Source organism: Lissotriton helveticus, chromosome 5_1, assembly GCF_964261635.1.
Source record: "Lissotriton helveticus chromosome 5_1, aLisHel1.1, whole genome shotgun sequence".
NCBI classification, from domain to species: domain Eukaryota; kingdom Metazoa; phylum Chordata; class Amphibia; order Caudata; family Salamandridae; genus Lissotriton; species Lissotriton helveticus.
This window is the reverse complement of record NC_136065.1, coordinates 1999027990-1999045323: the sequence shown is the minus strand read 5'-3', so window position 1 is coordinate 1999045323 and position 17334 is coordinate 1999027990. Positions and strand designations below refer to the sequence as shown.

The 17334-nt window shown below is 50.6% G+C and overlaps 1 protein-coding gene across 3 annotated transcripts in view; it reads right to left on the bottom strand.

Annotated features, from left to right (window-relative positions):
* The window catches only part of LOC144756153 (E3 ubiquitin-protein ligase TRIM39-like), a 636326-nt gene that overhangs the window by 263459 nt on the left and 355533 nt on the right, over nt 1-17334 (bottom strand). For all 3 annotated transcript variants that reach the window (XM_078645732.1, XM_078645730.1, XM_078645731.1), the window contains one exon: nt 7366-7392. In XM_078645732.1, coding sequence (XP_078501858.1) covers nt 7366-7392 — 27 coding nt within the window. The remainder of the gene's footprint in view (nt 1-7365; nt 7393-17334) is intronic.

Here is a 17334-nt window from a genome sequence, read left to right as displayed (position 1 = left end):
TGCCACATGGCACAGGTGTGCATGCACACATTTGCATGCACACCTGGATTCGGTATTTTACCACCCAATTGGATTGGGTGGTAAAATACCGAATCTGTAATGGCTTTGGGACTCTGAAGAGTCCCACCTACATATGATAGATTCCAAATCTGTAAAAATACTGATTCGGTATTTTACCGATTCGGTAAATTTACCGAATCGGTAAATGTAGCCCCCTACATACCGAAAACCCATTTACCGGTCGGTAAATGGCTCCTACATCAGGCCCTAGATGCCTACTCAAAAAAATAACACTAGCCAAAATGTCTGGAGGTCCAGCCCAGGGGTTCTACATGTAGGGTATATAGAGGGTAAGGCTCAGTTTAGATGGCTACTGAATAGCTGTGTTTCTCCAGGAATTTCATGTGCCAGTCACCACTGCAGATCCCAGCATCCGTGCAGACCCCAGCAGTGGTATATATCCCAGCAGCACTACAGATTCCAGCAACTCTACTGCCAAAGCAGAGTGAATATGCTACTTACCAGTATGCATCTGTTCTTGGCATGTAGGGCTGCTGACATTCATATCTATATCATAGATCGCCGCCTAGTGTTGTGTCCGGATGATTGCACATTGTTGTCCTGGAAGAGTCTTCGAAGTATCACGAGATAGCTGGCTCCTCCCCTGGACTACAGTGCGCATGGGCATCGACTCCATCCCCAGATTGTTTTTAGCCATTGTGGCGAAGATGGAGTGTAACAGTGTGAGCGATGACCATGCTAAGAGTAAGTTTGAAATCTGCAGCCGCTACAGGCGCCGGGGAGGAGGGCGGGCGATATGAATGTCAGCAGCCCTACATGCCAAGAACAGATGCATACTGGTAAGTAGCATATTCAGTTCGAGGCATGTGGGCTGCTGAATTCATATCTATAGCATAGAATATATAGCAGTCCCTCCCCTAACGACGGCTGCCTGTGCCAGCTGCAGACGTTTGAAAAAGTGTCTTAAGAACAGCCTGCCCTACAGCTGCTTGCTGCTTGGAGTGCACATCTACACAGTAGTGTTTAGTAAATGTGTGTGGTGTAGACCATGTGGCTGCTCTACAAATGTCTTCCAAAGGGATATTACCAAGGAAAGCCATGGAGGCCCCCAACTTGCGGGTGGAGTTGGCTCTGGGGGGGACCGTTAAAGTGCGCTTAGCCTTGTGATAGCAAATTTTAATACACTTAACGATCCACCTGGCTATACCTGCTTTGGAAATGGGGTTGCCTTTGTGCGGGGCCGAAAAGGCAACAAAGAGTTGTTGTGTCTTCCTAAAATCCTTGGTCCTATCGATGTAGTACATCAAAGCTCGTTTGACGTCAAGAGTGTGGAGCATACTTTCGGCTACTGTCTCTGGGTTTTGAAAGAACGCGGGCAGTTCAATGGTCTGGTTGACATGGAACTGTGAAACCACCTTAGGAAGAAATTTAGGGTTAGTGCGTAGCACCACTCTGTTTCAGTGAATTTGTATGAATGGCTCTTGGACAGTGAGCGCCTGGAGCTCACTAACACGTCGCAGAGACGTAATGGCTATCAGAAAAGCCACTTTCCACGTTAAAAACTGAACCTGGCATGAATGCAGAGGCTCAAAAGGTGGGCCCATCAGCCTGGTGAGGACCACATTAAGGTTCCATACAGGAGCTGGCGGGTTCCTGGGAGGGATGACCCGTTTCAGTCCTTCTAGGAAGGCTTTAATGGCAGGCACTCTGAAAACGGAGAGATGCTGCCTGTTTTGGAGATAAGCTGCTATGGCGGATAAGTGTATCCGAATGGAAGCATATGCCAGCTTGCATTTGTAAAGATGTAACAAATAACAGATGAGGTTGTGAGTGGATGCATCTAGCGGGTTGATGTTGTGTTCTGTACAGTAAATGACAAACCACTTCCATTTTGCTGCATAGCAAGCTCTGGTGGTGAGCTTTCTTGCCTCCCGTATGATATCCATGCAGTCGCGAGGCAAGTTAAGGTAGCCAAATTCTAAGACTTCAGGAGCCAGATCGCCAGGTTGAGCTGTTGTGGGTCTGGGTGCTGAATTTCGGCATGGCTCTGCGTCAAAAGTCTGGGCGTGAGGTGCAGCCTTTGATGCGGTACCACGGAGAGTTCTAGAAACGTGGTGTACCATGGTTGGTATGCCCACGTTGGAGCAACCAGGATGAGTGTCATCGAGTGTTGCTTTAGCTTTCGTGCCACCAGCGGTATGAGAGGTGCTGGGGGAAAAGCGTACGCAAATCTGCCTGACCAGTTCATCCATATCGCATTGCCCTGCGACTGTGGGTGAGGGAACCTGGCGGCAAAGTGTTGTCATTTTGCGTTTTCCCTTGTGGCGAACAGGTCTATCTGTGGATGACCCCACTGTTGGAAGTACGGGTGGAGTACTGATGGATGTAACTCCCACACATGCATTTGGTGGCTGTACCTGCAGAGCAGATCCGCCATCTGATTGTCCTTGCCGGGGAGGTGTTCCGCCATGAGGAAGATGTTTCTCTGAATGGCCCACTTCCACAGGCTCTGAGCCAGATGAGACAACTGTGGAGAGTGTGTACCTCCCTGCTTCTGAATGTAGTACATGGCTGTCATGTTGTCCGTCCGGATCAACACGACTTTGTTGCACAGATGTACTTTGAATGCCTTCATTGCCATGAAGATTGCCATCAGCTCTAGGTGGTTGATGTGCAGCTGCTTGTGCTGCGCAGTCCATAGTCCCTGCACTGTGTAGTGGAGTACATGAGCTCCCCAACCTTGGAGAGAAGCGTCCGTTGTTAGAATGATCTGTGGAACAGGCTGCCGGAACGGTCGGCCCTTGCAAAGGTTGTGTGGATTCCACCAATGCAGAGAGTTGTATGCCCGACCGGTTACCAACACTAGGTCCTTTAACTGTCCGTGAGCCTGATTCCACTGACGTGCCAAGCACTCTTGAAGCGGACGCATATGTAGCCTCGCGTGCGGGACTATGAAGATGCAGGAGGCCATCATGCCTATCAACTGCATGAACACTCTTGCTGGAAGTGAGTGTCGCGGTCTGAACTTCTGGATGAGCGACTGAATGCTGTTGATCCTCACAGGATTCGGCTGAGCCGTGGCCGCCAGAGTATCTATCGTCGCGCCCAGATACTGCCGCACATGGGCTGGCTGAAGGTGTGATTTGGGATAATTCAGTGAGAATCCCAGACTGTGAAGAAGGTGAATGGTGTGGGACATGTTGGCGGCGCACAGCTGGGCCGACTTTGCTTGGACAAGCCAGTCGTCCAGATAAGGGTAAACGTGAACGTTCTGCCTTCTGAGGTGCGCAGCCACTGTCGCCAGGCATTTTGTGAACACCCTGGGCGCCGTGGTCACTCCGAAAGGTAGGACCTTGAACTGATAATGCCGACCCTGAATGGTGAATCTGAGGTATTTTCTGTGTGATGGATGTAGAGGAATGTGAAAGTATGCATCCTTGAGATCCAAGGTTGCGAGAAAGTCTCCCTGGTTGAGCAACGGAAGAACCTGCTGCAGCGTCAGCATGTGAAAGTGTTCTGAGAGAATATATTGGTTTAGGGGTCTGAGGTCCAGAATGGGTCTGAGGGACCCGTCCTTTTTCGGGATTAAGAAGTACAGGGAGTACACTCCTGTACCTTCTTCTTCCACCGGCACGAGCTCGATTGCCCCTTTTTGCAGCATGACAAGTACCTCCTGCTGCAATAAGTGCAAATGCCCTGTGGACATAGGACGGTGTTTTGGTGGCATGTTGGGTGGAGTGGATGTTAACTCCAGACAATAACCGAACTGTATAAGTTTTCTGACCCACCTGTCTGTGGTGATGGATTTCCAGACTGGCAGGAAATGCTGGAGTCTCCCCCCGACAGGTGTTGTGTGGTCGGGGGGCAGTGGCAGGGCGTCACTGTTTGGTGGTGGCAGAGGAACGGGAGTTGTTATTTCCACGGCCTCTGCCCTTGGCACTGTTGCCCCGATAGCCGCTTCTACTCTGCTTGGTGTAAGAGGACTGCGCTCACCCTTTAGTGTATTGCGTTTGCTGGGACATCTGGCCTCTGGAAACACCTCTATTGCCTGAGCGACGAAAAGTATTGGCCCGAAACTGTTGGGACTGGAGAGCTCCCATGGACTTTGCAGTCTCGGTATCCTTCTTTATTTTTTCCAGTGTGGTATCCACCTCAGGACCAAACAACCTATCAGGGTTGACCGGCTGATTGAGGATGGTGGTTTGTATCTCCGGCTTGAAACCGGAGATTCTGAGCCATGCCTGACGTCTCAACATCACACTGGTGTTAATGGCCCTGGCCGCGGTGTCCGCCACGTCCAGCGTACATTTAATAGAAGCGTTGGAGATGAGATTCCCTTCCTGAATGAGCATTTCCGCCGCCTCTTTATACTGATCGGGTAGATGTTGTAACAGTGTCTCTAGTGTGTCATAGTGCGCCCTGTCATATCTGGCCAAGAGTGCCTGAGTGTTTGAGATACGCCAGATATTGGCTGCTTGAGCCGCCACCCTCTTTCCTGATGCCTCCAGCACTTTAGATTCCTTGTCTGGGGGAGGAGCATCACCAGTGGTTTGCGAATTCGCCCTCTTCCGGGCATTAGAAACGACCAGTGAGTCCAATGGCAACTGGCCCTTGATGTAGGTAGGGTCTCCAGGTGCCGGCTTATATTTTTTTTCAATTCTATGGTTGACCACCCTGGCACGTGTGGGTTCCTTAAAGATGTCTGCAGCATGTTTGAGAACCCCTTTCAACATTGGGAGAGTTTTGACAGTCTTTTCTGCTGTGGAAAAGGTATCAAAAAGGAAGTCCACGTCAACAGGGTCAGCGTGCAGCTGGACGTCGTGGTTTTTAGCCGCCCTTTCAATGAGAGCATTAAATGCTGCAGAATCCTCAGTAGGAGATGTTTTAACAGTGTTCACTTGAGTGTCCGGGGCAGATTGCGGATCCCCTGGGTCCCCTGCATCTGCCCAAGAGTCCTGGTGATCCTCAGGATCAGTGTTGGCAGGAAAGTTATACTCTTCGTCATCACCTTCCCCAGCCTCCACATCTGAATAAGTGGGTGAGGGTGTGGCAACTCTAGGAGTCTGTTGAGCAAGTGGCTCAACCAGAACCGGGGAATCCGTAGAAGGCTTCTTGCGCTTCAACGGAATAGTGTAGGACTCCAAAGGCTGCGTTGCCGTGATTTTTCTCTTGTAGAGGGTAAGTTTACCGGTGTCGACATCGATAAAGTGTTCCGACTGCTCCTCCATCAAGGGTTGTCGATGCTTCAAGCTCTCAAGCTGCGGAGAAGGCTTCGGCCCTTCAGACCCTTGCACGGGTGCGTTGGCGACCGACCTTGGTGCGAAGGCCTTCGGTGCCCCCTTCGGCGGCAACGTAAACAGGAGTGGCGTCGAAGACTTTGGCGTTTTGGCAGCCGGCTTCGGGGTGGAAGCATCCTTCGGATCGACCGCGGAAGCCTTGTTCCTGATGCGTTGCAGTGAGTCCGACACCTGCTTCGTAAAGGAAGCGGACGGTTTCGTCGACCCGACAGACGTCCTCGGTCCACCAGCGTGTGAAGACTCGAGCGTCGATGTCTTGGTTTTCTCCGGCCGAGGCACAGGAGCAGCTTTCTTAGGTGCGCCGTGTCCTCCTTCCGCGCTGACGGCCTTTGGCGCCGACGACTTCGGGTCGGCGGCCTTGACTCCCGGGGTTGGGGCCCCAGTCTTCGGCTCGACGCCCTTGTTTGATTTTGGATCGACGCCCTTGACCGACTTTGGCTCGACGCCTTTGGTCGACTTCACCGGGTCGACAGGCTTTTTCGGCTGCGGCCGCCCCGAAATATCGGAAGACGAGGAGGCGGCCAAAGGGACAGACGTCTTCAGTTTCGTTGGCGTTTCCATCACTTTCGGTTTCGGCGACACCGAGGGTTTTACTTTCGGTTTCGTTTTGACGACCGGCGGCTCCACAGAAGTGTCCGTAGCCGGGCCCGCAGACGAGGCCGTGGATTTGGGTGCAAGGTCTTGGGTAAGGCCGTGTGGCGATCCCGCGACCTGAGCCTTAGTGATTGTTTGAACGGGGCATAGCTCTTCGCCTGAGCTATCTTCCATGGCCCTATAGGCCTCATTGTCGTCTCCTACCTCGTCGACGACTTCTTCTGCAGCCAGCGCCTCGACATCCGCGTCGTAGTCGTAGTCGATCTCCTCCGCAGGATGTGAAATTTGCAGATGAACTTCTTGTTCGTCGGCGTCTTCTCTCTCGAAGATGTCCACCGGTGCCGGGGCCGACTGCTGGGCCTCCAGTCGCGCCACGCGCCGAAGCCGAATCGTCTTCTTCGATCGAAACCGGGAACAAGCCATACAGTTGGCTTTATCGTGGTCCGGCGACAGGCACTTGTTGCACACTGGGTGGACGTCGATGTGGGGATACTTCGATCCACACACGGGACATTTCTTGAACGGGCTCCGTTCCATGATGTGTCGTTGAAAGTCTTGCTGCGTCGACTGGGCCTCAAGCACCAAAGAGTCACGCGACTCCTCGGGACGTCCGACTCGGGGACTGAGCCGGAACAGAGTTGGGCACCGAGCGCAAAAACAATACCGACGGTATAGGAAAAGGCCTTCAGGCCTTAAGAAAGTCTATATCGATTCCGAACTGGAGATAACGAATACACATCCGAACCCAATGGCGGAAAAAAACAATCTGGGGATGGAGTCGATGCCCATGCGCACTGTAGTCCAGGGGAGGAGCCACCTATCTCGTGATACTTCGAAGACTCTTCCAGGACAACAATGTGCAATCATCCGGACCCAACACTAGGCGGCGATCTATGCTATAGATATGAATTCAGCAGCCCACATGCCTCGAACCTAAAGACCCTAGTAGTGGAGCAGACGGCCACAGTGATGCAAAGTCCATCAGCAGTGCAGATCCTGACGGTCCTGCAGACCCCAGTAGTGGTGTAGACCACAGCAGCACTACAAATCGCAGAAGTGCTACAGACCCTAGACGTCATGCAGCACCCTGCAAAGAAACAAGCATCAGCAGTGCCAAGGACCCTAGCATCGGGGCAGAACCCAGCAAAGCTGCAGACTCCAGTAGTTGTGCAGATGTCAGCAGTAGTACAGATAATTTGTTCTCTCCTGACGGGCTGCTCTAGGTTGTTTTGCATCCTATTGCCAAAGCATGAACGATACAAGAACAGGAAAAAAGAGCACATGTATCTTACAGCAGAGACCCCGTGACATGCACCATATTGTTAATATAGGAATGCTATCAAAAGATTGTGCACAGGGAGGGTACAGATCATTGGAAATAGTTACAATAAAATGAAGAAATGAAAAAGAAGTAAGAAGCAAGGAATGAAAAAAAGGGGACATCTTTAGTTACCTGCAAAGCTGCGGGCCCATCTCCACTCTAGACAAAAACATAAAAAAGACAAACTGTGAGAAATAGCAAATATACAAGTTTAGATCTTGAATTAGAAATTGCAATAAAAAAGGTATATTTTAACCATCAAAAAGGGCAATTACCCTTACCCCTATACCATACTTCAGCCCCAATAGTTCATCATCTCTTAATCAAATCCTAATTCAAATTAATCCATAAAGATAACCTAATCTAAAGTATGCTTGTTCTTCATTCGAATGTTACCTGTATTAGAAGGTGTGCAATTCTGCTTTTATGTCAACTGCTGATAAAATATGGACGCTTCCAGTGTAAAACAGAGATGCCCCAATGTAGGCTGACCTACATCTTATCTTCATATTAAATGCCATGGTTACACGCAAAAAAACTCTATTTTTACTCAAAATAATTACCAGAGAGATTCATTGGGAGAGACCGCTATAGAAACCAGGAGCATGGGGGCAGGGGTAGCAGGGCCAAGATATAGGCCGCTCTCTAAAGAGTCTACGCATGGTAGTCCCCATTATCCGGGATCAAGCCTAGTTAACAGCAAATATAAAATGACTCTCCCTGCACCATCTGCCTGTGCAGACAGCCGGGAGTAGATTTTTTTTTTAACTTTACTTAGCATTTTAGTTACAGATACAGTAGAGCACTGGGATCGGAAAAGAACAATTTGATAAGCACAAGTAGGACAAATATATATTTCCCTAGACACTTTCAACAACTTTGTGGTGTGTACATGCCGCCCCAAAACAAGTTCCTCAAATCCCCCATACGTTAAAACGTAAGCCATTACGATCACATATTGAACAAAAGCGAGATAACCACACAAGGGCTGAACATATCGTAGTAGCAATAACAGAATTAACACACCACCTGAGAGGCGGGACGTGTCCTACACAGTGTGACAATCTAGCCAGCTCCGACAGCAACTATTCCATTATTTGCTTGTGTGGAGGGGTCAGTTGCTGGACTTGCAGATACGCCCTGAAGGGACCCCAAATATCTTTGGGCCTGGAGGCGGGGGGAGTGTTGTTGCATACATGTCACTGTTCGTAGAGCAAGATGCCATACTCCTTAGCCATCCTTTCACCGAGGGTGTCGTCTTGCCACCCCAGTGGATCGCCACCTCTCTTTTGGCCAGGAGCAAACTAATAGCGATAAATCTGCGTGTAACCTGTGGGAACTGTGTAACGTATCCCAGCAACGCAATCTCAGGCAACGGGGTCATGGGGACCTTGACCATATCACTCACTATCCCATGAATGTCCACACAATATGCTTGTAAGTTCGGACAAGTCCAAGCCAGGTGGGCGAAATCGGCATGCGAGGTGTGGCACCTGGTGCAGCGATGTGTCCTAGTAGGGTCTATTCTATGGAGTCTGGCCGGGGTAATGTACATCCTATGCAGGAACTTAAAGTGGAGCAATTTGTGTCTGCTGTTGAGGGAGATCTTGCTGGTGACCGCACAGCAGGGGTCCCATTGTTCGTCTGAAATCGAACCGCCCAAATCCTCCTCCCAAGCTTTGCGTATTTTATCCTCATTGACCTGCATGGCAGCAACGCATGACTTATAGAGATGGGATACAATGTGTACCCCTCTGTCGCTGCCAATCACCTTAGTAAGCGGGGGGAAGGAAGGGGGCTCTAAAGGAAAATCTGGGAAGGTAGCCCGAAGGGCAGAGCGAATTCGCAAAAGGACAAATCTGTCCATGAAGTGGCGTATGGGAAGAGAGCCTCGTCACCCGGGTCGAAAGCATGTCCATTTGGGAATCGGTCGCCCATCCTCAGAATGCCAAATTTGAGGCATGTCTTCTGTACCAACTTTTCGCTAGTTATGGGGATCATTTTAGGGTTTGGGAGATCTGAGGAGTAGAGCCGGGGAGTGTGCGTGACACGTTGCAATTGGTCCCAAGCCCAACTTGTGGTCGAGGCAGGTTGGGTATCCTTGGGGTCTCTGGGGACACCCTTCGGTAAAATTGCCACAAGTGTGTCTGGTAGGACTAAGTCAGATTCCGGTCGGAGGTAAGGGATTCTGGCGTCAGGGTGATACCATGCCTGTGCAAAACTGCATTGCGCAGCTAAGTAATACAATCTAAAATCAGGTACCCCGAACCCACCTCTGTCGCAGGGGAGAGTCATCACCCTCCAGCTTACTCTAAGGTGTCCACCCCCCCATACCAGTCTTATCAAATGGGACTGCAGTGTTAAAAAGAATTTCTTCGTGAGTGGGATAGGGATGTTTTGAAATAAATATAAAAATGTAGGCAGCACGATCATTTTAATTAGCGAGACTCGACATGCCATGGACAGAGGAAGTTGAAGCCATTTCTCGATCTGTGTCTCCAATTTAGGTACAGCCGTCCCGTAATTACGACGGATGATCTGTTCAGTACTAAGGTGTATATGAATGCCTAAATACTTGAACGAGTCGGTATTCCACTCCAGAGGGAACTCCAGGTCCCATCTGACCATGCTGGCCGTAAGCGGGAAAATTACAGATTTGTGCCAGTTGATTCCCAATCTAGAATACACACCAAAACGCAATATCTCCCGAATGAGGGGGTCTAGGTTAATCTGGGGATTGCGAACATACAAAACCGTGTCATCTGCATACAATGAGACTAACAGCGGGCCTGTACGAAACTGCAACCCTCTGTGTGAGTGTTTTTCCCCCTGGATGTCTAACGGGTCAGTGAGGTGTTGGCCCAACGAGGACCTCAGCTCGTGGATGCAGAGTTTGCTGTAAGGGGGTCTGACCATTTGAGCCAGTAGTCGGCCCGGTCTCTCACCCTCGCCGTATATTCTAGCATTGTGGCATTTCCCCATGTGAAGTATCTCCCTCTCCGCATTGTCCCTGAAATCTGCTAGGAGTGACAGCCTACGCTCGTCTATGCCAGGCCCAGGAGTCTGGAGCTGCGTGGCATCTAGTGATCCCAACTCCTGCTCTATCCGGGCTAATGTGGTGCGTGAATCTCATAAAAATTCAGCATTTTTGGATATGCACACTCCTCTCATGTAGCCTTTAAAACCCTCCCACAGCTATGCCGCAGTGTCTACTGAGCCAGTGTTAAGGTCGAAGTAGTCTTCTATTGCCTTCCGCAGCTCCTCCAGAAATACGTCATCCTCAAGCGTGCGGCTGGGGAAGCTCCACTGCCTTTCAAAACCCTCAGGGCTTGGTATCCTCAAAGTTAACAATACTGGGGAGTGGTCTGAGAATGTTTGTGGGAGCTTGGCACCAGTTGACTAAGTCTGGGAAAACCAGCCAATAGTCCAGTCTAGTCCACGTATTATGACAGCTGATGTAGTGTGTGAAGTCAGTGTGTAGTGGATTTAGCTTCGTACCAATGTCAGTGCGAGGAGCTTGCTTTGTTCTTCACGAACAAAGTGCAGAAAATTTATGCCACTTTTCCTCAACTCCCCTCTATTCCGAGTCCTGTTACAGTTAAGGAAGGGACCTCTATTCTGACCATGATACCCGAGATCTCATGCGAAGAACTGGGGAAACTTTGTAAAAGGGTCAAATCGGGCTCCCCATCTGATCCTATGAAGCCGGCTCAATTCTTAGAATCTATGGAGCTCATCCAGAAACCACTAGGTCAGATTCTTAATCTATCCTTTACCATGGCCACTGTTCCCCTGGCCTGGAAACTAGCCCAGGTTTCCCCTATTATGAAAAAACCCACTCTTGATCCCTCCTTGCCTGAGAGTTTCAGGCCAATTTCCTTGCTTCCATGGGTCTCTAAATTGGCTGAGTCACATGTGAATGAGGTTCTATCTCGACATATGACCCTTAATAACATCTTGGATCCTTCGCAAAATGGTTTCAGATCGGGTCATAGTACCGAGTCTGCCTTGTTAGCCTCCACTGAGTTTCTAAGAACTACTCTTGACGCCGGTCAGAGTGCAGCGCTCATATTATTAGATCTTAGCGCTGCCTTTGATACGGTTCCCATGACATCTTGTTGTACCGTCTGGAGACTATCGGGATTACAGGCCAAGCTCTGGAATGGTTCCGTGCTTTCTTAGCGGATAGATCTTTTCAGGTGTCGGCACCGCCTTTTCTATCGCAATCTCATCCCGTCCGTCAAGGGGTTCCGCAGGGCTCTGCGTTGAGCCCGACGCTGTTTAACCTTTACGTACAACCGCTGGCAGCGGTAGCAAGAGAGAGGGGCCTAACGTTGGTATCATATGCCGACGATACTCAGCTGGTTGTCACCTTGGCTGGAGGCCCCTCTGCTGCTGCCGCAAGGTTCAGTGACGGTATGACTGCAGTTGCTCAGTGGTTGGCCGACAATTGTCTACAATTGAACACCACAAAAACTGAAGTGATGCTGGTAGGGAAGGACACCTCTCTCTGGAATGAACACTGGTGGCCGGCCTCCTTAGGTACTATACCTATTGCCAAGCCAGTGGTCAAGAACTTGGGAATTTGGCTGGATGCGGACCTCAATTTTCAGTACCACACGAAGAAGGTGGCAGCGACTTGTGTGGGTCTGTTGAGAGGTCTCCGCCCCATTCTGAGGTTCTTTAACGCACCTGTTCGGCAGCTTATTGTCCAGGCTACTATTTTATCTCGCTTGGACTATGCTAGTGCTTTACTTCTTGGCGCTAACAAAGCTGAGATAGTTCGACTTCAGCGAGTCCAGAACTCGGCGGCACGCGCTCTTGTAGGACTCCCACGCAGGTGCTCTGTTAGAGCCACTATCAGTGCCCTACACTGGTTACCGATTCAATTAAGAATTCAGTTTAAGACGCTATGCCTAGCGTTTAAGATTCTTAAAGGTATTAGCCCGGATCTACTCTGCCCTCTTTTAACTCCCTATACCCCTCAACGGAACTTGCGTTCTCTAGGCCAACATTTGGTGACGATACCCAAATTCAGACTCTGTCGTGTTGGTGGCCGCTCTTTTCGACTACTTGCGCCTAAATTGTGGAACTCTTTGCCTGTATCTATTCGCTGCATTGATGAACTTCTAACATTTCGGAAAGCCGTTAAGACATTTCTTTTTCCTCTGAACTAGGTTCTTTTTCTTTTCAGCCTTCTTTGATTCTTGTACAATTGAAACAGCCAGCGCCGGGACGCCCCTTAACTGGGACAGCTGCGCGCTTTACCAATTTTTTAACATAACATACCATAACATAACCAGGGAGAAATGTTCGCAAAGCAATCTCATTGCCTTTCTCGCTCTTGGATTAGGATCTGGAGCGCTAGATGTGGCATCACACAATAAGTCCTGGACAATGTGAACCGGGCCTAGCTGTGCCAGTTTGGAGATCAGGGAGTAATAAAAATCTGGGGAATCAACATAAGGGACCATATATACAGACTAAGGCTATCTTGCGACCCGACAGAGAGCCCAGCACAATGACATATCTACCTGTGCTGTCATGTAAGACAGAATTCAAATGGAATGGCAGCCGCTTGTGGATGAGTATAGCTGTGCCCCTTGCGTAGTTGCTGTAGTTTGCAAAATATCTGTGTGTACCCCAGCTTACGGTAAATCAGGGGACAGGTGAGTTTCTTGTAAGAAAGCCACGTCCACCCTATGATTCAGCAGATACTGTGTTACCTGTCTTTTTCCTAGTGTTATTCAGGCCGCGTACATTCCAGGTAGCTAAAACAACTTCGGAGGGGCCAGCATTATGTCCTATCTGTGTCATGGGGGAAATGTGAGTGAGTAGTGAAAGAAAGGAGACCTTGCGTACTTATCACAATCGGAAATCTGTGCATGCAAACAAGTCCCAGTGCAACAAAACATTGTCCCAGCCATACCCTCCTCCCCACCCAACCAGAGGGGCAAAACCATTATGACCGAATAACAGTGCAAAAACGAAATTTCCATTGTAGTACTGAAAAGTAAACATTGGTAATACTTGCGTAAGTCACACAACAATCTTTAGGTGAAGACCATGTGGGATGGTGGCATCGCCCCCAACAACGGAGTGGCAGCGTACATATAAAATTTGAAAATGATAGCACGAAGTCCCTGCAAAGATGAAGACATCACATGTAACAACACCAGGAAACCAGTTCAGCCATGCCCAGCTCCCGAAAAAAGTTCCAAGCTGGCCTCCGAGCCAATCTGTGAAGGGGGCAATCTGTCCTCCTGGGGGGGGGGCTTGTTATTTAGTTTGTGCTTATGACAGAACTCCTGCACCTCCGTGGGGTTACCAACACACGTGATCGTCCATTCACTTCAATGCGCAACCGAGCAGGATACAGCATACCATATTTCAGTCCTAGGTTCCTAAGCGTCGCCTTGACTCCGGAGAACTTTCGTCTTGCTTCTTGCACCATGATGGTGAAGTCTGGGTAGAAGGATAGTTTGGAGCCCTGCCACAATGTCTCGCCCTGTTCCCTTGCCAGCCGGAGAGCAGTGTCACGGTCTCTAAAGTTCATGACCCTTGCTATTATGGGTCTAGGCGGGCACCCTGGGTTGGGTCGTGGTCCCAAAGATCTGGGCACGTTCGATCACAAAGCCAGATTTAAAGGCCTCTCTCCCAAACAGGTCTATCAGGATAGTTTCCACCAACGGGTCCATGCGACCAGTGGCTGTAGACTCCGGGACCCCTAGGATGCGCACGCTGCTGCGACGGCTGTGCGCCTCCAAGTCCTCATTCTTGACCGCCACTTCTTTAAGGATACATTCCGTTCGATCGAGCCTTTTCAAGGATTGCGGTACAAAAGGGGGTGGTGATGGACAGAGCATCCGAATCAATCAAACACTCACACCCAGTCAAAAGATCTGGGTTTAATCCATCACCGTTCTTTAGCCCACTCTGCCACCCCAGTTCAGACATGGCTATATGCAAATCAGTCTGACCCTGTGCCTCATGGGAACAGTACAGCCCGAACTGCCAAGCCATGTCTTCCCTGGACCGGAAACAAGCTTCCGAGGACCGGTTTCTGGCATTTCAGCCGTCTTCAGCCCGGCTTGCTTGAATCCAGTGGCAAAGTGAGCAAAAAAAACAATGGATTTAGGCCCAGATCTCTGTACTGGGGTGAATGTATGACATTGTTCTGCATTCTGTCCATCACCTGTTATTTTTGCATTTTCAAGGATTGCGCCGCTCTGTCCTCCAAGTCAGAAGTGCGAGATTCCACCACATCAAGCCTCCGGTCATGAACTTGTATCTTCGAACCCAGCTCCGCCATATGTTTGTCCAGGGTATCGAACCGTACATCCAAAGCTTGGAATCCAGCCCTCGTTTCCTGCAGCAACGAACCCAGCTGAGTAGCGTCCCCTTCTGGAGTGGCAACTTTCTGACCACCTTCAGCCATGATGTCAATGGGGTCTTGGGTCGTGTCGGAGACCTTTTCGAAGGGGAGAAGGTGTTGCTTAGGATCCTTGCGGCCCATTCCGCAGATCCCTCCACCGGGTGCCAAACGGGTCCAATATCAGAGCTTATTCCGATCGAGGCCGCAGTGGGGTCATACAAGCAGAGAGAAACGGAGTAGGAACTGGCGTTGACAGAGATCACGGATGGGGCATGAGTGCATTGGCGTGGCAGTCGCCGAGATCCCGGACAGCGCCCGGATGCACACCTCTGCGCAGTGTTAAAGGCAGCGGTGCCACTGATGGGTGGCCTTCCAGTGACCGAGTCACAGTGATCTGAGAACGTGTATCAGGCAGGTGTATCAGTCCCGATGGTGAGTGGGAAAAGGGAGGCTTCACGTCCACAGCACTCCTACGGGATAAGGGTAGCTGTAGTCGGCCAGATCCAGTTTGCCCTTCAAAGTACTGGCATGCAATTAAGTGGGCAAGTAATTGTGCAGCTCGGCAGGGTAGATCATGGCAGTATCTGTAGGGAGCGGTAAATGTGTGGGCCCAGGTTGGGGAAGCCCGTGGGCCTCGAATTCTGTGATGCGGCGCTCAAACTGGTGTAGACATTGAGGCCGTGCAGCAATAGAGGAGGGGGGAGCCGCGCGGGTCGCGGCCGAGCAGGAGCATGCTCCGGAGTGAGAGGGGGGCCCACCAGGCGCTGGAGTGGGATCCCGCCCGGCACAGCCGCAGCGGATGAGCAGGTCCTATCCCTACTCTCCACCGCGGCCCCCCACAGTGTACGCTCAGCGCTCAAGAGGCCTGGAGGCCAAACGGACCTCCCGCTACACACAAGCGCCGAGCAAAAGAACGTCGGCTCACTCTCTGCCCTGGCGCGCAGCCCACGGACTCATCGCACCCCGTCAGCGATTCCAAGCTCCCGGCTGCATCTTCCGACGCCGCTCAGTCCGTCGGGCCGCCATCTTGAAGTCCGCCCGCTCTGAACAGCAACGCCTCAATTCGCCGCAAATCGTCCTCAATTCATGTCAGCTGGGGGTCTAATGAAATCCAGACCCGTTCCGATGCATATTAATGTCGTTCCCCGGGAAAAAGAGGCCGCTGGAAGTAGGGAAATCGGATGTGTGTCACGTCGTTCTGTGGAGGCTCAGAGCCGAGCGACCATCTCGGTCTCCAGCTTGGCCACGCCCCCGACTGCCGGGAGTAGATTGCACCGACTCTGGGGAAGATTGGAGGATCGTGGAGGGAGCGGAGCTGTGGGTCCTACTGCGTCCTATACACTTGCCGTGGGCTGAGGGCAAAGTGTGCAGTGGTAATGTCTAGAGATGGGGCTGCACGCTGCTGCCTCATAGTTCGCTGCTGATCCCTACCTGCATGCTGGGGCAGCCCGCCGCCCTACCAGAGTCGATTGGAAGTGGAGAACCCCCTCTGTGGAGCTGTGCGATACTGTGGTTTCTGGTGGCTGCCTGGCGGGCCCTGGTAGTGCTACTCCCCGCCATCCCTTAGGCACCGCATAAACAGGTGAGCAGAGGGGGGAAATTGCTGAATGGCTGTGCAGCTGATTCCCCCTGGGGAGGGGTGACTAAACAGAGCCCAAGTACCGGATCGGGCCTAGGCTCACCCAAGCCCTGAACACTCTGAAGCCAGGGCTGCCCGCGAGCTTTGTACTGACAGATGGGGCTGTGACACAGGAGCAGGACACGCAGCCCAAAGGATACTTCTCGGCAGCGAGGTGCATTGCACTGCAGTTGGGTTCGGGGTTGATGTCGGTCCCAGGCCTCACTGCTGCTGTTACACAGGGCCTGACTTCGATCAAATGCTTGGGAAAGGCGAGGCGCACTCCCCTGCTGTACCTGCTGACACCACTGCGTTTGCACCCTGACGACAGACCTGGTCGATTTCCGGGGATCGGATGGGAACCAGCATCACACTGCCAGGTGGGGCTCTGCTGGAAAAGGCAGGAACCTTTGACCGGCTCAGGCCTAGTTTCCTGCTGATGGTTGCACATTCACGCCAGTCTACACATCTGCTCCTTAATAGTAAACAGAATCAGACATAGTCGGCACTGTCGATGACCCTAATGTAAGACATTCAGATGATGTATTGTCTCCACTGCTAATCAATCATTGGATACCATTGTGGTTAAGCTGTGGCCTTTTCCTGACGAAGGCACTCCCCAGTGGCGAAACACGCGTAGAATACAACTGTCAAATGAATTTGTGCCATAATGTTTGGTCTAACTCCGTGTGAAATGAAATACATTTGAGAAAAATTATTAACAATTGTATGTATCAAGAAGCACTGTATCAATCTATTACTGGTGTTACTATTTGTGACAATGTTTTTAATTGAGTCATTTTGTGGTATGGTGTGTATGATGATACGATTGAGGTAGTATGAATGGGCTAGGTTATTGAATTAAATATTATTAATAAAAGCATGTTTTGTACTTTTGGATAAAAATTGTATCTAAATTGGTTCTTTCTTTTGCTAATTACTATTCATGTAAGATGGTTATTTTGTTTTGTTGCCTTAAGTCTTTACATTGAATATTAAGGTACTGCCATGGAAGGTGCGTGGTTTCCACACCCCTGAACTTCGCTACGCTACCTACTCTATGTGAATCAGCACTCCATACAAATCGCGCTGCTGCAAGAGTCCCATT